Source organism: Taudactylus pleione, unplaced genomic scaffold, assembly GCF_031769625.1.
Source record: "Taudactylus pleione unplaced genomic scaffold, aTauple2 ptg000019l, whole genome shotgun sequence".
In the NCBI taxonomy this organism is placed as follows: Eukaryota; Metazoa; Chordata; class Amphibia; order Anura; family Myobatrachidae; genus Taudactylus; species Taudactylus pleione.
The window spans coordinates 7,195,422-7,217,741 of NW_028284421.1; the positions used below are offsets into that span (position 1 = coordinate 7,195,422).

Sequence of the window (22,320 nt, forward strand, 5' to 3'; positions counted from 1 at the left end):
ATCGGCACGGCTGGTTAATAAACTGGCAGAAGTCCACCTTGATCCCGTCTCAGAGGATTCTGCACCTCAGAGCCTTATTGGACTCCGGATAGCAAAGGATCTTTGTGACGGGGGAAAAGATATCTGTCTTGCACTTGAGGGTGCGCAGTTGTCTGCAGAGTCGCCGGGTGTCTCTGCATTCGACGATGAGATTACTGGGCTCCATGGTGTCAGTATTCGACATGGTGGAATATGCCCAGTTTCACTCCAGACCTCTGCAGCAATTGATCCTGTCCAAATGGAATGGACTACCTCAGAGTCTAATGTCCCAGACAATGGTGCTCATTCCGGAGGTTCGCCTGTCCCTAGCCTGGTGGTTGCAGGCGACCCATCTCAACAAGGGTCGTCCATTCTGGGTGGCGAATTGGGTCCTGTTGACAACGGATGCCAGCCTTCGGGGCTGGGGAGCGGTCACGGGTCCACACTTGTTCCAGGCAGATGGACTCAGGCGGAAAAGGAGCTTCCAATAAACATCCAGCAGGCACAGCGGGTTCTCAAAGGTCACCCCGTGCAGGTCCAGTCGGACAACGCCACCACCGTGGCCTACATAAATCGGCAAGGAGGAACCCGAAGTCAGGCGGCACTCGTAGAGGTGTCCCGCATCCTGGTCTGGGCGGAGCGCAATCTCCCGGCCATATCAGCAGTATTCATCCCGGGAGTTCTCAACTGGGAGGCGGACTTTCTCAGTCGCCAAGACGTTCATCCGGGGGAATGGTCTTTGCACCAGGACGTCTTTCAACTTCTGGTGGACAGGTGATCGACCTCATGGCATCACGGCACAACAACAAGTTGCCGGTGTACGGGTCTCGCACAAGAGACGAAAAGGCGTCTCTGGTGAATGCTCTGTCCGTCCAGTGGAAGTTCCGGTTTGCTTATCTCTTTCCTCAGTTTTCCCTTCTTCCACGGGTAATCCGGAAATTCAAACAGGAAGGAGGGACGCTCCTGTTGATAGCTCCCGCGTGGCCCAGGCGGCACTGGTTCTCAGACCTTCAGGGTCTGTCCGTGGACAGTCCTCTGCGGTTTCCGCTACGACCGGACCTTCTGTCACAGGGTCCTTGTCTTCACCCGGACCTGACTCGGCTATCTTTGACGGCGTGGCTGTTGAGACGGCCATGTTAAGGTCCAGGGGGTTTTCCACCACTGTAGTACGGACTATGCTAAGAGCTTGGAAGCCGCCTTCTGCAAGAATATACCATCGTGTGTGGCATATGTTCTTCCAGTGGTGTCGGCTGAGAGGTTATGCACCTCGGGAGTTCCGTCTGTCTAGAGTGTTGGCTTTTCTACAGGCGGGACTAGACCATGGGCTTCGCCTTGCTTCTCTGAAGGTACAGGTGTCTGCCCTGTCCGTCTGGTTCCGTCGTAGGATTGCTGCAATCCCTGATGTGCGCACCTTTATGCAAGGTGTTCTCCGAATTCAGCCACCTTTTGTTCCACCGGTGGCGCCTTGGGATTTAGCTGTGGTCCTGAGGGCTCTCCAGGGACCACCGTTTGAACCACTGGGCTCAGTGGACCTTAAATGGTTGACAGCTAAAACAATTTTCCTCCTGGCCATTGCTTCGGCCAGACGTGTTTCTGACTTAGGGGCTCTCTCTTGTAGACCCCCTTTTCTGATTTTTCATAGGAACAGGGCGGTGCTGCGCACTCGTCCTGGTTTCCTTCCCAAAGTTGTTTCGAGTTTCCACATCAACAAGGAAATCGTTGTGCCGGCTTTTAACTCACCTGACCTTTCCGTGGGTGAGGCCACTTTGGATGTTGTGCGGGCCTTAAGGATTTATGTTGACCGCACTTCTTCGTTTAGGAAGTCGGACGCCTTGTTTGTCCTCTATGGCTTCCGTAAAAAGGGTTGGTCTGCTTCAAAGCAGACTTTGGCAGGCTGGATTCGTATGGCCATTTCAGAAGCATATCTTCATGAAGGCCTTCCGGTTCCTTCCTCTGTGAGGGCTCATTCCACTAGGTCTGTGGGTCCTTCGTGGGCAGCTCGACGTGGTGTCTCAGCAGTCCAGATCTGCAAGCCTGCCACGTGGTCCTCTGTCCATACCTTTGTGAGGTATTATGCGTTTGACACCTTTGCCTCTCAGGATGCTTCCTTCGGGCGGCGAATTCTCCTTTCAGCACAGGAGTGTCCCCACCCTTAAAGGATACTGCTTTGGGACATCCCCAAGATATCCTGTGGATACCCTATGGACCCTGATGTAGAAAATATGAGATATGGTAAAAACTTACCTTTGTTATCGCTATTTCTAGGAAGTCCATAGGGTTCCACAGGACTCCCACCCTGTCGCACCTGTGCTGCAGATGGGCTTTACTCTGGTCACCGGTTTTTCAGTCTCCCTCTGGTGAGAATGTGATTCTTGTGTGTGTCCAGAACTTTTTTCTCTCTCTTCCTTCTCCTCCTCCGGCCTATGGCTTGGTACGTAACTGAGATGCCTTGGCTCGGGGGCGGGGTATAGGAGGGGGACCTTAGTGCATCCTGGAAGGCTGAAAATTTTTAACTCATCTATGGTGCCCGATGCCTGACGTCATCACCTATACCCCCAAGGTATCCTGTGGAACCCTATGAACTTTGTAGAAATAGAGATAACAAAGGTAAGTTCTTACCATATCTCATATTTTTACATAGAAACAAAGAATTTGACAGCAGATAAGAAGCACTTGGTCCGTCTAGTCTGCCCCTTTCTACATTTTGGTAACCTCAACCCTATGTGATCCTCAGTTCTTTGTAAGGATATTCTTATGTCTATCCAAAGCATGTTTAAATTGCTCTACTGTCTTGGCCTCTACCACCTCTGATGGGAGGCTATTCCACTTATCTGCTACCCTTTCCGTGAAGTAATTTTAACTTAAATTTCCTTTGAACCTCCCTCCCCCCAGTTTCAGTGCATGTCCTCTTGTTCTAGTATTTCTCCTCTTTTGAAGAATGTCTCCCTACTGTACCTTGTTAAAAACCATGATATATTTGAAAGTTTCTATCATGTCCCCTTACCCTTCACTGCTCCAAACTCTGCTCCAAAAGCTGGTAAGCTCTGTGATGTAGGCCATGCATCATTTTAGTTTCCCTTCTTTGTACAGTCTCTGATGAATTTATATCCTTCTGGGGATATGGCCTCCAGAACTGAACACAGTATTTTAGATGAGGCCGTACCAATGATCTATACAGTGGCATTATTACTTCTTTCTTCCTGCTACTGATTCCGCTCCCTATGCAACCAAGCATCTGACTTGCCTTTTCTCATTGCTTTTTTACAATACTTACCTGCCTTTAAGTCACCTGAAATAGTAATTCTAGATCCCTTTCCTCCTCTGTAGTTCCCATTAGAGTACCCTTAATACTATATTTTACCTTTGGGTTCTTGAAACCCAAGTGCATGATCTTGCATTTTTTAGACTGTAGTTGCCACGTTCTTGACCATTTCTCTAAATCCTCCATCTTTTGTCTTATCCCTCCCGGTGTGTCTACCCTGTTGCTTATTTTTCTGTCATCTGCACAAAGGCATACTTTCTCTTTAATACCATTTGCAATGTCACAAACAAAGATATTGGTGGATTTTAGATGTTCCACCACCCTTTCTTTTAATATTGATTCCATTATTTTCCCTACTACTGATGTAAGGCTCACTGGTCGGTAGTTACTTGCCTTTTCCTTGCTTTCACTTTTGTGCAGTGTGACTACATATGCTCTTTTCCAGTCCTCTTGAATTACTACTGTAGCTAGTGACTGGTTGAATAATTTGGTTAATGGTGTTACCAGGATCTCTTTTAAGCTCTTTTGGTATCCTTGATGTATCCCATCTGGCCCCATCGATTTATCCACTTTCAGTTTTTCAGCTCTGTAAGTATACTTGTATCTACCTCATGTATATCCTTGCAACTTAACTGTGGCCCCTTCCCCTCTCCTTCTGTAGTAAATACTGAGCAAAAATAATCATTTAGGTGATCTGCTATGGCCTTGTCTCCCTCCACCAGACTCTCACTGTCTGTATTAAGTCTTCTTATTCCACCATATGATTTTCTTCTTTCACTTATATACATAAAACAAACTTTTGGCCCCTTTACCTACTGACTGGGCCATGTTCTCTTCGGCCTTCTCACATTTATATTGTTACCTTTTAAGCAGGGCATGACCTATGGTGTAGCAATTGGGAGTCAGGGATCCAACGCAAATCTACAGAGTTGACCCAGGAAAGTACTAGGAGTAAATGTATAGTTGCCATAAGTAGCAGATTCCTGCCTTTTGAACACTGTCCACTTTTGATTTCTTACTGCAATGTACTTACAATTATGTAGACCCAGAATCTATAATTTCAAGTGTGTAATTTTATTATGGATGATTTGCATAACACCACCATATGCTGCAGTGCTTACCAGGGCATAGTTAATCATTCACATCAGTCATTGCACCATTTCAGTGTGGTTTCTATTGTCGAGTAGAATTGTCACTGAATACACATAAGTAAGTTGCTTTATCAGCCCCTCTGATGCCATTTACCTCAGATAGTTCATAGTTATCACATTTAAATTTAGAAAGTTTGATAGTGACTTGTCTTCATACACAGGTGCATTGTAGCTCTCTTGTGTTACTATTCCTTCAGTGCTGAGGAGTGGACAGTACTTTAAACATCACTTATCTGATTGATTACTGTAGATCACTGATTTTCAACCTTTTCCAACTCGAGGCACACTACGTAAAATTTTTAAATTGCCAAGGCACACTATCCGGCGATGCAGCGTGCGCGACCTATAAAAACACATACATATTGGCTCCCACATAAAAAACACACTACTTTGGCCCCCACAGAAAAAATAATAACATTGGCTCCCATAGAAAAAAAAAACATTGGCCCCCATAGAAAACAAAATAACATTGGCCCCCATAGAAAACAAAATAACATTGACCCCCATAGAAAACAAAATAACATTGACCCCCATAGAAAACAAAATAACATTGACCCCCATAGAAAACAAAATAACATTGACCCCCATAGAAAACAAAATAACATTGACCCCATTGAAAAAAAAATAACATTGACCCCACAGAGATAATAAACAACAACACATTGCTGGACAACAGAAGAAAATAATATAAACCACCTTGTTTCCCCCAAAGTTAAATCATACCTGTCAATCATTGGCTGTGGGTTCCCACAGTGCAGAGATGTCCACAGTGGCTGACTGGCCATGGGCTGGCTTGGTGGATGGTCACGGACGGGAGGGAAGGGGTGGCTGGCCGCAGGCGGGCGGATGGGATAGAGGGGCTGGCTGTGTGACTGGCTTCCAGCAGGAGGGATGCACTGCCTGGCCGCCGGCTGGCGGGAGAGAAGGGCTAGCGCAGTAGGCCGCGGGCAGGAGCCGGCAAGGGGTGGTTGAGTCTCTGTTGGGGTGGGCGGGCAGGCCAGGCCAGGCAACACGGCGTGCATGACCTGTGAAGTCACGCCGCTGCATTTAGGCAGGTCACAGTCCGGGCGCGCCTGGGCCTCCCAGAGGAGCTCAGCAGCGCTGCCCGGTCTGCACTTCTTTAATGTGACCGGCGGCTCTGCGGCACACTTCACAACCGCCCGCGGCACAGCGGTTGAAAACCTCTGCTGTAGATTCTAACTGAAGTGTAGCATCCTGTTAATCTGATGTAAAACATTTTGGCTGCCATGGAGCTGCAAGGATGAACATGAGGCAAGAGTGATGGTTTATGGAAGTATCCTTGGTAAAGTAGCTAACACACTGTTAAACATTGATTAAATACTTATGTTATGCCAGACATAGAAAAGGCATGATGGCCGCAAAAAATTGTGCCCTCGTATAGGAAGAGGATGCAGGATTGGTAGATAAATCAAGCCCCAGGCTTCAGTCATGGCTGGAATGTAACCCAGGGGAAAAACATTGTGGACATTAAAACCTAACCGCAACAGGATAATACTAAAAAAGCGAGCCTAGGTGTCCAGATCAGTCTAGTGGTAAAGTGTATTAACGTTCACAAAATGACTGTTAGAATAAAAAAAGCAATGTTAATATGTCATAATATGAATCTAAAACTGCAACAACAGTAAACTGTGTGCATTAACCATAAATATCCATCATCTAATAGAATCACACAGCAAATACCATATACCATAAAAGTTAGCATAAATGTGTTGATTCATTTGGCTATACGTTATATATGTCCATATCTCTGTAATCATAGAAGGATCAATCACACCAATCTTTCACGTTGGTGAAATAGCTTTGAAGTAGAAGCATCCAATATGCCATGATTTTATCCCCCTGTCATCTGCAATCTAACATAGTGGAAAAGCCCTGTTCTTCAGATACAGCAGCTGCTCAATCATGAGTGGAAAATACAGATTTCAATAATATGAACTGAAAGTTACAAGCCCCCAAAATGTATTCTTATGGGGAACCAATTCTGTCACTCAATTACCGGATTCAGGGATAAAGCATCTGTCTAGTTGGTGGTGAGGGTGGTAGTGTGGGTTGTCAGTACATATTAACAGTGTAAACCATGGGCTGCGAAAACATTCATGATTTGTAGTATAAGGTGTTGGGCTATGTAAATTTGATGACTGCAATTGAATATAAAAGATTTTAGTCCTCTCACTCACTCCAGCATATAACTAATATAATAGACTGGAACCTCATACCCACCTAATATAACCGTCAGAATCCCTAAAATGTATAATAATCGCACCACATAGCGGGCCTGATTCTGAGTCGGATGTGTGTCTTTTGCCTGTCGCACGTCTGCGACGTTATGCAAATACCGTTACAAGCGCTTCCCTGGTGTACAGCCGTGCGCCTCCTGAACGAGCAAGGTCTGAAACGCCCACCTGGATCATCTGCAATCGTGCTGGGTGCGTCTGTAGATGGCACTGCCAGTCGCACTATTAAAATATGCACCAGCCTTTTGCTCGGTGCAAATTTTCCGACTGTTAATGATCTTCAGTGCGAAATAATAAGCATCTGTGTATGCAAACACTTCAGCAACACGCCCGCGACACTCCAATAAGACACCAATAAGACTGACCATCTCCTTGCTGCTGAAAAGCCACCTCCTTCATTACACATCTCTGTGTGTGTGTCTGAAATTGCAACTGCAGCTCTGAACAAACACAATCAGGATGCATATGTAGTAATAAAATGTCCAACATCGACATAGCGCTCGACTCAGCATCAGGCTCAGTGTTTATTGCGTCCATGTTTGATTATACAAAAATATATAAATATTTGCAATAGTAACATGTACTGACTGTAATGGTGTAAAATAAAGGTGGTATTCATGACAACTCCACTATGTGACCACTCAAGAGAATTGTAGATGGCTTGTCATTAGTAGATGATACGTATTTAAACAAAAAATATCCTTTTAGACATGAGGGCAACCTTGTGGGTATGTAGCAATAAGATCCGAAAAGCCTACTCTCTGCACAACGGGTGTGCTTCTTATAGTAGTATTATCATCTTGTCTCATCATAGCTCTTTGTTTGGATTACAGCCGGGACAACAGCCTTCGGCAATTGCCAGTCCGTCCTGTGAACGACCACCCGGGAGCAGCGAGAAAAAGAAGAAAGAGCCCAAAGAAAAGGAAAAAGAGAAGAATACTTGTATACTTTTGTAACAAAGAAATAAACATCCTTTTTCAGAATCCACCAAGAGGCAAGGTATTGGGTGGAGAAAAAGGAGACACTGGTTATAAGCCACCTGTGCCTGAAAGCCCCTCAGCTGTGTCTCAGTTTGGAAAGGGGAGGATTTCTTGCTGACTTGTTTCAGACTTATCTACACACAACTTTTGTCATTTGGAGCTGTGTGATTAAATTGTGTCCTTGTCTGCAGGTATGGGGCAAGACACTAAATGTATTCACGTTCCAGTTTTGTATTGTAGTTGCTGTCATTCTATTTAGCCATATACAATTACTCATAACTGATGTGACCATAGGAAATAAGAAAAAAAACTGGTTACTGGTCACTTAGGTTTTGGAATATAACAATATAATGGTTACAAAATAGGAAATTGAAGGAAAGCTAGAACAACATTTTTTCCCAGTATGTTCAGTGTTTTTAAGCTCTGTCCTTCCCTTGTTTCCTTGAAAGCACTGGCCTCTTTTTTTTTTTTTTAAGCCTTTCTCCATGTAAATACTGAGCTAATTAGAACGTACTTGGTGATATAACCTGGGCATTGTTCCCAAAAATATCAGGTTTAAACATTTTGTCAGAAAATACACCTTTTTGTAACCGTTAGGACCAGTGTGACTAAACTTTTTTCTGTGTGGTAGTTTAAATGGTGTTTTATGTCCTGTCAAAAAATTATTTAAGGTATAGGCCTAATAAACCAATAAATGTAAGACTGTTACTTCCTGCAATTTGCAGCGATTGGTATGTGCCGTTTGGCTTGCATTACTTGGGTCATTTCTAAGGAAGGCTGAAATTAATGTAGTTTTTAATTGTATATGTAACCTTTTGTTGGTCTGTGTAGCGAACTGCCAGAAAGATAAGCCAGAGAAGTAATCAAGTGTTGATATACAAGTATTCACAACAATTTACAGTTAAGGTGAGTTGTGGAAATAGCACCAGGCAGCTTCAATGTGAGAAAGAGACATAAGGTTTTCATACAAAAAACTAATTATTTCTATTGACTTCTGCATATTTAAGAACTTCTTGCTTCACAAAGTTTATTTCCAGTGAGAGGATAAAACTGTTGTTGCAGTGCAACAGTGGACCAAAGTGTTGCAATTCACGTGATGTTACTTTTTTGTATTTTTTTCCTTAAAAACTTTCAAGAGGTCATTTCAATTAGCTGTGAGGGGATCAACTTGCAGTTGCAACAGTACTGCAAATTCCCCCTTCTCGCAGTCCAATCCTGCCCCAGACTCACAGATTTTTGCACACAACTCTGCAGGGCTACACACAAAGATCAACGAGCCTGGAGGTACCGTAAGTGTGGCATATAGTGTGAGCCAACTAATTGAGGCTAATTGAATTCCCCCCCCCCCCTGCTAAGTCTAAGTGATCTCCATTATTATATATTATATATATATATATATATTAATTTTATTTTATTTTTTTCCTTTAATAAAGAAAAAAATCATGGAAACACATTAAACAGTATCAATCTAGTAGTTTTTCATAACATATTACAAATAACAATATGACAAGTATCTGGGATTATTAGTTCTTGTATACTAATTATTCGCTCCACAGTTAGAGAGACCACAAAGAATACAAGGAATCTAATCTTTGTGACTAAAGATTTTCATCTGGTTTAGAAAAAGTGTGTACATTCATATGTAATCACCTACTTCAAATAATGTTTGTTAGATTTAATAAATGTAAATTCGTACAAAAAAATAATTTCTGCATAAAATACAATAGACTATAAGACATGTCAATAAATAAGAACACAATCAAATTCATAGTGCAGGCAGTGTGTTACAAAAAATGAAAAAAAATATTGGATATCAACAAACAAGCAGTGGTGTAATGCAAGTCCACCATGTGCTTCAGTTAAGAAATCTTTCAATTAGTTGCAATAAATACATTTCAAGTCCTTTTCAACTGTGATTCAAAACACCATAATAAAACGATTGAAAAAAATTCCCCAAAAAGTTCCAAAATATTGTATAATAACCCTTTTTCCATGCAACAAAAGGGAAAAACATGCAGGTGCCTTTGGGGAAAAACAGTGATACAGTGTATTGTTCGGTTATATTGTTGTATATGACTGTAACAGTTATAAACAGTTCATGACCGTTTGCGCTGCTAGGACCATTTTATTATACTGTTCTAATCCTGTGGGGAACAGTTAAAATATGTAAAAAGAAAAAAAAAAAACTTGAACTTAAATTAGTTTTTTTTGCTTCTGGCTTGCTGATTCTTTTTATGTCATGTATTGAAGTGGCACATCCACATCTCTGAGGCAAGCTAATGATCTGGCTGCCTTTGTGTATTTATAGTAGAAGTACATGTTACTGAGTTAGGTGGTTGTTTCTCTCCTATCACTTTTAAGAAAAGCGCTTTAACACTGCCATTAGCATAGTGCACACAGTGTATATAGTAAATTATAAATGTTAAAGTCAAACAAGGAAACTAATAATGGTCTTAACTTTAAATAGGTACTGTATGCCTTCTTCTTTTTAGATAGCGTATTTTCTACTTCAGGGTCCATAGGGTATCCACAGGATACCTTGGGGTATAGGTGTGACGTCAGTCGCAGGGCACCAAAGAGTTAAGCTTTCAGCCTCCCAGGATGCACTAGGTCCCCCTCCTATACCCCGCCCCCGGGCCAAGGCACCTCAGTTTAGTTTGGTGCCCGGCCGGAGTCGGGTGCACCTGTTGGAGTGGGGGCTAGAAGAGCCCCTGAAGCTTATTCTTCATGCAGCTGTGGCTGCACATCTGGATGAACAGCATGGACAGTCAGTCCTGACGTCCATGCTGTCTTCCCTACACCCCGCCGGTACCAGAACGCCGGTACTGATCCGGGGATGCTGGTGGGCGTCTGGGGTCACAGCTAGCGGTGACCCCAGATGCTCCGGTCCATGGCCGGATTCAAGGGGGACAGAGGTAAGCAGCGGGGTCCCGCGGTGGGTCCCCGCTGATCACATGGTCCTAAGTCCCCAGGCAGGGGGCTCCCTGGGGACTGGCTGCAGCGTGGAGCCAGGCGACCAACCTGCGCTTCCACTACCCCCTGGGACAGCGGACCGCAGCAGAGCGGTAGCGCTGCGGCGTCCCAGGGGTTAAATGCATGCCAGGGGAGCGCGCCTTCCCTGTCTCACAGCCGGCGCCTCCCCCGCTGCACACAGCCCTCTCTGCATGCTGCCGACTGGTCCTGTGGCAGCGCTCCTCCCCCAGGCCAGCCTCCTCTCTGCTCCTCGGCGGCCATCTTCTCCAGAACGCATGGTGAACGCTGCTGGAAGCGCTGGACGGAAGCATCGTGGTCTGGGTCCCCCCGCATACCTCTCCTCCGCTGTGGTCAGGTCAGTGTATGCAGCGCTGTGTCCTACCAGGCCCTGTGTCTGTGTAGTTGAGTGATCAGCGCTGTTAGTGCAGGAATTGTTATTTCTCTGCATTGTATGTGACTGTGCTAGCGCTGCTGCCTGTAACTTTTCTTCTCTAAACTGTCAGCTTTATTACTGTCCCTGTTCTTCTGCTAAAGCCCTTGCGGTGCGGTGCTGCAGGGTGGTCTCTCGCCTATTTAATACTTAATTGGTGAGAGAGGTCACATACGTGGTGCCATCATGTCTGAAAGTGATTTTCCCCTCCGGCTACAGTGTACCACGTGCAAAGTACCGTTAGCGGAGGGGGAGGGTAGCGCGGAGGGCCTTTGCCGGCAGTGTTTGTCCATGGCGCGGCCTATTACGGTTACAGCATCGGTACAGGAGCCGCCCTGGGCTTGTTTCGCTCAGGCGTTAACAGCTTTAGTGGGCCAGTTAGCTCCACAGCCCGCGTTTACTCCGAGGGGTTTGTCCCAGCAGTCTGTGGTGTCGTCACCCATGCAGGGGTTCCCACGACAATTGGTGGTACCCCACAGTCTCCCTATTTCCCCGCTCCCGGGTTCTCAGGAGCCAGCGTGGGTTAACTGCCTGACGAGTTCTGTACAGCACTTGTCGGATGTATTGCAAGGGGAGTCTGTGATGCGGCCTCATAAAAGGCCGGTGGCGTCTCTGTCCGCTCCTTATGAGGATGACGAAGGGACGTCTGATGATGGGGAGATTCTTGATCCTTACGATCAGGAACCTCTCCATACTAAGGACGCTGATGCTAAGTCCAAAGTATATATTCCTGGACTTATTCGGGCGGTCCGCACAGCCTTGGTGATTGAGGACGAAGTTCCCCCAGCGGCTAAATCTAAGTATGCCTTTTTCAAAGATGTGAAGGGCGATGCCACAGTCTTTCCTCTTTCGGGTCAGTTGGTTGACCATTTAGAGGAGGCGTGGAAACAACCTGGCAAAAGATACCAGCCGCAGAGACGCCTGGCGGTGGCTTATCCGTTCGCGGATAATTATTTTGCTAAGTGGGAATCCCCTCCACAGGTGGATTCTCACGTGACCCGTCTTGTCCGTAGTGCCACATTGCCGATGCCATCCATGTCCTCCCTTAAGGATGCTACGGACCGCAAGGTAGAAATCTGCCTGAAGTCCGCTTATTCCCTTGCAGGGGGGGCAGCACGGCCGGCTATGGCTATTTGCTGGGTTGCCAGAGCGATGGAGCGCTGGGCGGATTCATTAGAGGCTTCTTTTGAATCCGACTGTCCGGCCGAACAGGCGGAGTTGATTGGCAATCTCCGTGATTCGGCCACCTACATCAACGAGGCGGCTCTAGACATTAGTACTCTGGTGTCTAGAATTTCTTCAGCAGCGGTAGCTGCTCGTCGCACCTTGTGGCTGCGATCCTGGAAGGCGGACGCAGATTCCAAGAAAGGTCTGGAAGCGTTGCCGTTTACCGGAGAAGTTCTCTTCGGTCCGGATCTGGATAAGATTGTGGCCACGCTGGCGGCAGCCAAATCTGCTTGTCTCCCGTCGGCCGCTGCTCCTTCTGGTTCGGGACCATCGTCCTTTCGGTCATCTAGGGCCCAGGGCAGGCCCAAACCACAGTCGTTTCCTCGACAGGCTGGCCCTAAGAAATCGGTCAAGCCCCGGAAGCAGGCATGGAGTACCAGACGTCCGGCCCCCAAGCCAGATGACAAGCCTGCAGCCTGACGGTCCGGGCCTCCCTTTGGGGGATCCCAGGGTGGGAGGCCGCCTGCTACAGTTCGCCCAGTGTTGGTCGACCACTACGACAGACACTTGGGTTCTGGAGGTGGTTTCCCACGGATACGCCCTCTCCTTCCGGCACAGACCCCCGGCTCGCTTCTTCACCACGGGTCTCCCATCAGACCGGAACAAGGCTACGGAGCTGCGGAAGGTATTGCACACTATGCTCCAGGCTGGAGTTATAGTGGCGGTTCCATTCTCCCAGAGGGGCCAGGGTTTCTATTCAAATCTATTTTTGGTACAGAAACCCAATGGGTCATATCGTCCGATTCTCAACCTCAAAGCACTCAACAAGTCTTTGCGGGTCCCGAAGTTTCGGATGGAGACCCTACGGTCCATCATTCTGGCGCTGGAACCTGGGGACTACTTGGTGTCATTGGACATACAGGACGCTTACCTGCATGTCCCTATTCTTTGGCGCCATCAACAGTTCCTCAGGTTTGCAATCTGCAGCGACCACTTCCAGTTTCGGGCGTTACCTTTTGGCCTGGCAACAGCACCACGTGTTTTCACCAAGGTGATGGCGGTCATGGCGGCTTCTCTGCGGCTGCAGGGAGTCCGCATGTTGCCGTATTTGGATGACCTGTTATTGGTGGCAGGATCTCCAGAGCTCCTGTTACGCCACTTGGACCTGACCATTGCACTGCTGCAACGGCACGGCTGGCTAATCAACTGGCAGAAGTCCACTCTAATCCCGTCTCGGAGGATTCTGCATCTTGGAGCCTTATTGGACTCGGGACAGCAAAGGATCTTCGTGACGGAGGACAAGATCTCTGCTTTACAGTCAAGGGTGCGCAGTTGCCTGCACAGCCGCCGGGTGTCCTTACACTCGGCGATGAGGTTACTGGGCTCCATGGTGTCGGTGTTCGACATGGTGGAATACGCCCAGTTTCACTCCAGACCTCTGCAGCACCTGATCCTGTCCAAGTGGAACGGGCTGACTCAGTCTTTGAAGTCCCAGACGATTGTGCTCACCCAGGAGGTTCGCCTGTCCCTTGCGTGGTGGTTACAGACGACCCACCTCGATAAGGGACGTCCGTTCTGGGTTCCAAATTGGGTCCTGTTGACAACGGACGCCAGTCTTCGGGGCTGGGGAGCAGTTTCGGGTCCACACTTGTTCCAGGGCAGGTGGACGCCGACAGAAGCGGAGCTTCCAATAAATATCTTGGAACTCCGTGCGGTCTTCAATGCTCTCCAGCAGGCACAGCGGTTTCTCCAGGGTCGCCCGGTGCAGGTCCAGTCGGACAACGCTACCACCGTGGCCTACATAAACAGGCAAGGAGGAACTCGCAGTCGGGCGGCTCTCGTAGAGGTCTCTCGGATCCTGGTTTGGGCGGAGCGCAATCTTCCGGCCATATCAGCGGTCTTCATCCCGGGAGTGCTAAATTGGGAGGCGGACTTTCTAAGTCGCCAGGACGTTCATCCGGGGGAATGGTCCCTGCACCCGGACTTTTTTCAACTATTGGTGGACAGGTGGGGTCTTCCAGAAATCGACCTCATGGCGTCCCGGCACAACAACAAGTTGCCGGTGTACGGGTCTCGCACAAGAGACGAAGGGGCGTCTCTGGTGGATGCTCTGTCCGTCCGGTGGACGTTCCGGTTCGCATACCTGTTCCCTCCGGTCTCCCTTCTTCCACGGGTAATCCGGAAATTCAAACAGGAAGGAGGGACGCTCCTGTTGATAGCTCCCGCGTGGCCCAGACGGCACTGGTACTCAGACCTTCAGGGTCTGTCCGTGGACATTCCTCTGCGGTTGCCGCTACGACCGGACCTTCTGTCTCAGGGTCCTTGCCTTCACCCGGACCTGACTCGGCTGTCTTTGACGGCGTGGCTGTTGAGACGGCCATGCTGAGGTCCCGGGGGTTTTCCAGCTCTGTGGTGCGTACCATGTTACGAGCTCGGAAACCGTCTTCCGCGAGGATATACCATCGCGTGTGGCATACGTTCTTCCAGTGGTGTCGACCGAGAGGTTATGCACCGCGGGAGTTTCGTCTGTCTCGGATTCTCGCCTTCCTGCAAGCGGGACTAGATCATGGGCTTCGCCTTGCTTCTTTGAAGGTACAGGTTTCGGCCCTATCTGTCTGGTTTCACCGTAGGATTGCTACAATCCCGGATGTGCGCACCTTTATGCAGGGTGTTCTCCGCATTCAGCCGCCCTTTGTTCCACCTGTGGCGCCTTGGGATTTGGCTGTGGTCCTGAGGGCTCTCCAAGGACCGCCGTTTGAACCACTGGGCTCAGTGGATCTTAAATGGCTAACAGCTAAGACTGTTTTCCTTCTGGCCATTGCTTCGGCCAGACGTGTTTCTGAGTTAGGGGCTCTTTCTTGTAGACCCCCTTTCTTGGTTTTTTATGGGAACAGGGCAGTGCTCCGCACTCGGCCCGAGTTTCTTCCCAAAGTTGTTTCCCAGTTTCATGTTAACGAGGAAATAGTTGTTCCGGCCTTTAACTCACCGTGTCTTTCCGTGGGTGAGGCCTCTTTGGATGTTGTGCGGGCCTTAAGGACTTATGTTGACCGCACTTCTTCGTTTAGGAAGTCGGACGCTTTGTTTGTCCTCTATGGCTTCCGTAAAAAGGGTTGGCCTGCTTCAAAGCAAACTTTGGCAGCCTGGATCCGTATGGCTATTTCTGAAGCTTATCTTCATGAAGGCCTACCGGTCCCTCCTTCTCTGAAGGCTCATTCTACTAGGTCTGTGGGTCCTTCGTGGGCAGCTCGACGTGGTGCCTCGGCAGTTCAGATCTGCAAGGCTGCTACGTGGTCTTCTGTCCATACCTTCGTGAGGTATTACAGGTTTGACACCTTCGCCTCTCAGGATGCTTCCTTCGGGCGGCGGATTCTCCTTTCTGCACAGGAGCGTCCCCACCCTTAAAGGATACTGCTTTGGGACATCCCCAAGGTATCCTGTGGATACCCTATGGACCCTGAAGTAGAAAATATGAGATATGGTAAGAACTTACCCTTGTTATCTCTATTTCTACGAAGTCCATAGGGTTCCACAGGACTCCCGCCCTGTCGCACCTGTGCTGCAGATGGGCTTTGCTCTGGTCACCGGTTTTCCGTCTCCCTCTGGTGAGAATGTGATTCTTGTATGTGTCCAGATCTTTGTTCTCTCTCTTCCTTCTCCTCCTCCGGCCTATGGCTTGGTAACTAACTGAGGTGCCTTGGCCCGGGGGCGGGGTATAGGAGGGGGACCTAGTGCATCCTGGGAGGCTGAAAGCTTAACTCTTTGGTGCCCTGCGACTGACGTCACACCTATACCCCAAGGTATCCTGTGGAACCCTATGGACTTCGTAGAAATAGAGATAACAAGGGTAAGTTCTTACCATATCTCATATTATTTTAATATTTAGAAAAATGTTAGTCAAAAAACTACTTACTGTTGCTCCATATCAACCTGTCTATGATCTTCTCTATTTTGAATAGAAAACCAGTCATACCTGAGCACATCTTACTTGCCAATTATGTCGTTTTTATTTGCTTTCCCCCCATTATTGTTGTGAATAATAATTAAATCAGATTTAATTTCCAAGAACCTTCCTGTTAGGTTGTTCTAGGACATTAATCTGGAAGTGACAAATCTAATAATGAAAGGTGTGATTCAATGTTCCACAAATCAGAGCAGGTGACTAGTTTAGATAGTGTGTTAGTTTACATACAGTAGGCATCTGTGATTTCTAAAGTTCGGTAAGTAAAAGCCCCGATCTCTTAAAACGCATATCCACTACACGATAAATTGGACGAATTGAACGTTGTTATCGTCTGCAATATCGTGCAGTGGATATGCCGTCAACGACCAGCGATGCTCTCTCCTACATCTATAATTGCCCGTACTTGCAGGGCAACCTGACGATATTGTCAGGTTCTGCAAGTACGGGGATGAGGGAGGGTGACGTCACTGAATGATATATCATTCAATGTGGGTGCTCAATGTCATTAATGACATCGAGAACACCACTGCCGAGGAAACACTAGACCATATCGCTCATGGAGCATATCGTCTACTGGATACTCACCTTTTAGACACACATGACTCGATGAGAGACTAATTCTTTGTATATTTCAATATGTTAAAAACTCTTAAAATTCATGTCCCTTTTGGAGGTTCTATATTTTATTTCATCAGTAAAACCTTGTGTCTTTGCAACTGAGGCCCCAGCAAACCGCAACATCTTACTTTACATATTAGTTGTTTTTCACACAAGCAGCTTGTCTGCCTTTAGTTACTTATGCTAAAGATTTTTTTTTCCCGGTTCCGTAACTCTCTTCTGTTGGAGGTGTTATTCTTTTGATGGTCAACTCAAAACTGAGGTACAAATAATAGTGATTATAGAGAGGATTTTGTGGTAAATATATGTACATTACTACTGGAAGTGCTACTTTCTTTTTGAAAAAGATCTATTGTGACATAATTCAAGTTTTTCTTTCAGCCTCTCCCACTTCTCACTATTGGGCCTCTTGGCTAGATTTCCATACATCATGTCTCTATCTGTGGTACTGCACACAAGTCTGACTGTTTTCAGTTTGAATATTTTTTGGTGTGTGTACATATGTGTTTGTAGTTAGTTATTTGTGTAATGTTTTGTAGTTGGAATCCGTTCTTACAGCTTTTTAAATGAATAGGAGATAGTAATGCAGAATACAAAATTATGAGTAACAATGTCAACTCTAAACACTTCAGAATTGTTATATTATAAATTATTAAAAAATAAAGCACTATAAAACAAACTGGCTCAACCTGGAAAATTGTCTATTTAATCACATAAACACTGAAACAGAATTTCTGGTTTGAATAAACTTGATGTGTGTCTGAAAAACATTCTCAATTCATAATTCAAGAATATAATAATTTAAATCCAACACCCCATAGTACCAAAGCTCTACCCATAGATGATGCAAGGGGCATGCTGAGGACAGGTGTTCACCCTAAAAGGTTCCTCTTCTGTGCGTACACGCTGTGTAGATATTCAGAAGCCACGATTCAGAAACTTGTTAATGGCTTAATTTATTTTGCAAGTGTTAGTGACAGTGACATTTTATTAATTGGGATGGAGAATGTTATTTCCAAAATCCTTTAACTACTGTAGTCCTGGTGCCCGGTCCTTTAATGCACCAGGACACCTGTATAACCCTAATTTAAATCTGAGGGGGATGCTGAGTACGGTCTACATTCCCTGAGAATATTAGCAGCAATTCCTATTGCTGGATAACACAATTCTGTATATGAAGGTGCCATATTCACAGGTTTTCCTAAAAATTATGAGAGGTCTGTGGCTCTAAGAAGTAAAAATAAGAAGGTCCTTCATCGCAATAAATAATAAAAAAAAAAAACTTAAACTACCTATTAATTTATTATACGTAGTCCCATTAATGGCCAAATCTGTTAAAAGGCGGCACAAATTTGATAAATGTGTAGAAGTTGGAGTATTTTTAAAAGTAAATTCAATTGACTGCAAGGTTCTTTAACAGCATCACGTGATGACATGGAATGATTATGTAATGCCTGCTGTTCGGATGCTTCCTGTCAGAATACCGACAGCGTCATCCCAATGGTTGGTATCCCGACAAGGGTCAAGTAAGTACACTTACCCTCCCCCTAACCCTCCCTTTCCCCTACCTCTCTCCCCATTAGTGCCTAAACCTAACCCTCCCCCCTTTGTGCCTAAACCTAACCCTCCCCCCTTTGTGCCTAAACCTAATCCCCCCCCCCAGTGGTGCCTAACTCTCCTCCCTAGGAGTGCCTAACTCTCCTCCCTAGGAGTGCCTAACTCTCCTCCCTAGGAGTGCCTAACTCTCCTCCCTAGGGGTGCCGAACCCTAACCTCCCCCCTTCAAAACCTAACGCTAACCCCGCTAACTTAACTAATCCGCAACCCCTCCTCCAGCGAACGCTAAGGGCATGTCCCACACTTACCTCGTTCAGTCAGGTGTTCTTCAGCGATCCGGTGTCGGGATTAAGATGGGCGTCGACGCCTATCTTAAATTCCTTGTCAGGATATCAGTGTAGGTATTGAGACCGGCAGTATCGCGGCCGCCGGTCTCATAACTACATCCCAATGACACTCCATGGGAATATGGGAGGTAAGAAATCTATTTCTTCAGAGTCCATAGGGCTCCACAGGGAGACATTGGGGGTGTAGGTGGGACTTGGAGGTCCGGACACCAACAGCAAAGCTTTTCAATCCCAGGATGCTTCGGTCCTTCCTGCTATACCCCGCCCACAGCCTGAAAGCAACTCTGTTTCGTTGGTGTCCGACAGGAGCTGGATCACCATTTTTATCAGTGGGGCAGCTTTAAGCTGCCCAAGCTTATTTTTTTTTTTTTTATTTCATTTCTACTTATTCTATTATGAGAACGTCTGTACTGCTGCTCCATCACCCCTCCGCAGCGATGTGACACCAGCCCTTGGCTAGGGTACTCCCGGCGAGGCTCTGACGGGAGGCTAGCTAGCAGGCTCCCCGGGCTGCAGCCTGAAATCCAGCGGACAGATAAGATGGTTCCCCGCTTGCGGGGACCCGCGTTTTTGCGCAGTATTGCTTCTACACTCAGAAGACAGACCGGAGGCGCTGATGTGGACACTCTTTTTTTTGCCCAGGACTCCACTAGATCACCAGGGCATATATATCACTGGCGCAGGGCATATTTTAGAGACCAGTAGTTAAAGTCAAAAAGGGAAGATGGCACTCTCCCTGCAGCCCCTCCCCCAGCTCAGGGCACCATTCCACTGCGGTCTTGCTGCTCCTCCCTCACCCTCCATCCCCTCAGATGCTCGGCAGCCATTTTCTGCTAGCAGATTTCAGGAATGCTGGGTCCAGTCTTTCTGTATACCTCTACCAAGGGTCAGGTTATACAGCGATATATCGTACCAGCCACTGCTGTCTGTGTAGTTGATTTTAGCGCCCATTGCAGCTTTGTTTTTTCTTCTTTAGGGTCCACTGGAACTACCTTGGGATATGTAGTTGGAGCGATCCATTGCACCATACAGCTACAGCTTTAGAGCTTCCAGCATGCACTGGTCCTCCTCCCTATATACCCCGTCCTCGGCCACAGACATTGTTTTTTTTGTTTGGTGCTCGGCAAGAGCAGTCGCGCCTGTTTATACAGCTTGACTGCCTAGGTAGTCCCAGGCTTTATTTTATGATTTACATTTGTTTTTGAACTTCAGTCTAGCGGTACCAGGCGCCGATAATGACGCATGTACCGCAACTCCTACCTCCACCAACGCCGAAACACCAGTACCGCTATATGCCCTGAGGTTTTCGGCAAGCCTCAGTGTGGCTTTTGCTGAGGTCCGGAGTGCAGTTAGTTCATGGAGTTGTCAGGTAAGTTATTCCTCACAAGAAATCATGCGCGGCAGTCCTGTCCTACGGTGTAGAGAAGCATCGGAGGTGGGTGCAGGTGAAGGCCTAGTGTAACGTGTCCTCACTAAGGCGGTCGGGACCATATCTTCTGTCGCCGGGGACGGGTGGTAAAATGCACTAGAGGTGCGCTAGTCATCGTCTTACTACTGTGAGGTCAGCCTACCCAGCCATCTAAATCGCAGCCTAGGGGAGATAGGCGCCCCCCCCAGACGCAAACTACCGGGCATGGATTCCCGCGTCTGGTTTACTATATCTGACCACCTCGTGTATGAGACGCTCGCAGTTAGCGTTTGTGTATGTACTGCTGAAGCTGTTGGTCTCAGAGGTTTTGGTCTTTCTCTCTGTATACCTCTCCCTTATGTCTGGATAATAGCACTCTACATCCTACCATTACCCCTCCGGGGCTGGCTAGTTGAGTCCATTTGCAATAGCAATATTTATGCACTGTATGTGACTGTAATGCTAGCTGCTGTATTTATACTGCCTGTTTTTCAAACTGTCAGTTATACCTATCTCTGTGGGCCATCCAGTACACCTGCACCAGCACTAGAGCCACCCTGGGTGGCCATTTTGCCTCAGATGTTGTCATACCTAGTAGACAAGGCTGCAGAAGCATGGGCTCCTCCTGCTGCTGCGGTATTACCTCATGCTATGGGGTGTTCACAGCATGTGCATCCTTCTATGTATAATTCCCCCCATGAATTCCTGTTGGGTTAATTCTACTGCTCACTCTTGTCAGAGTATGCCGCTGTCTATAGCCTCTCAGCAGGCAGATAGACCTCTAGTGGTAGCAGGGGCATAAGAGAGGTTCTCGTCAGTCATTGCCTCAAGAGTCTGACTCATCTTCTTCAGCAGACTCTGATACTCAGAGTTCTGGGTCTTCCTCAGTGGAAGAAGACCATCAGTCCCTTGTGGATGTCCCCTCTCTGGTGAGTGCGGTTAGAGCTGTCCTCAGTATAGAGGAAGAGGAGGTTTCACTGACTCCGGTCTTTAGATGTTAGAAGGTGGCTAAGGATTATTTTCCTCAGTCGGAGCAACTGACAAATCTTATGTCTGAGGCATGGGGGTACTCCTAGTAAGCATTTCCATGCTACAAGGAACATAATCTCTCAATACCCATTTGCACTTGGTGAGTTTAACAAATGGGAAGTTCCCCGGATGATAGATGCTCATGTTACAAGATTGATCAGGAAAGCTACGTTACGCGTTTCTGCAGCATCTTCTTTGAAAGAGGTTACAGATAGAAAACTTTTAAATTTTTTTTTTTTTTTAAATCAATGTTTCCATTATCTGGAGCTATTACCAGACCAGCTATGGCTGTAGCCTGGGTAGCCAAAGCTATGGAAGATTAGACAAAATCTCTGGAAGATACTATGCCGGTTGCAACCAAAAAACAACAGTCTCTTCTCAGTCGAGTAGCAGCTGTGTATATGGGGGAAGCGGTGCTTGACGCAGGTATCTTGGCCTCGAGGGTCTTGGCAAACTCAGTTGTAGCCAGAAGATCACTTTGGCTAAAGACCTGGAAGGCGAATGTAGAGTCCAAAAAGGCCCTTGAATCCTTGCCTTTTGCGGGGAAGGTACTGTTTGGACCAGAGCTGGATCACATAATGACTTTTTTGGCAACACCGAAGTCTGCTGAAATACCATCCACGACTTCCTCTAATTAGGCACTCGTCATCTCGGTCCTTTCGCCCACGGGGTAGGGCAAAAAACAGTCTTCCTCCAGACAGTCATTTCCACAGGAAGCCGCAGGCCAAGAAATCTTGGTCAACTTAACTTCCTGCTTCCAGGCCAGGCGGTAAGCCTACTGTCTGATGGGGCGGGCCTCCCCCTGGAGGATATTGGGGTTGGAGGGACTTCTACAGTTCGCTCAGGCTTGGCATCAGACGACTACGGATGCCTGGGTTTGGGAGCTGTCTCATGGTTATGACATGACATTCCTAAGGCATCCCCTTCAGAGGTTTGTTGGTACAACCCTGCCTTTGGATCCTGTCAGAGCTTCGGCCTACTGGGAGTCTATTGGGGCCCTCATGAAGTTAGGAGTTATAGTCCCCGTCTCTGTGATGCAACAGGGAAAGGGGGTGGTTGTTCAAATTTATTTTTGATTCAAAAACCAAATGGGTCGCATCGCCCCATATGTTGAATCTGAAATCTCTCAACAGATTCATCAAGGTGTCCAAATTCTGTATGGAAA

At 47.0% G+C, this 22,320-nt stretch overlaps 1 protein-coding gene across 2 annotated transcripts in view; it reads left to right on the forward strand.

Annotated features, from left to right (window-relative positions):
* MINDY2 (MINDY lysine 48 deubiquitinase 2) overlaps positions 1-22,320 on the forward strand; it is a 223,585-nt gene that overhangs the window by 155,587 nt on the left and 45,678 nt on the right. Inside the window, exon 9 of one of the 2 annotated variants that reach the window (XR_015869439.1) lies at positions 7,520-7,857. Coding sequence is in view for 1 of the 2 variants with exons in the window: in XM_088443140.1 (XP_088299266.1) it covers positions 7,520-7,642 (123 nt within the window). In the remaining variant the exon portion in view is untranslated. Of the gene's footprint in view, positions 1-7,519; positions 9,028-22,320 lie in introns of those variants that run through there. The other variant, XM_088443140.1, reaches the window with a different exon arrangement.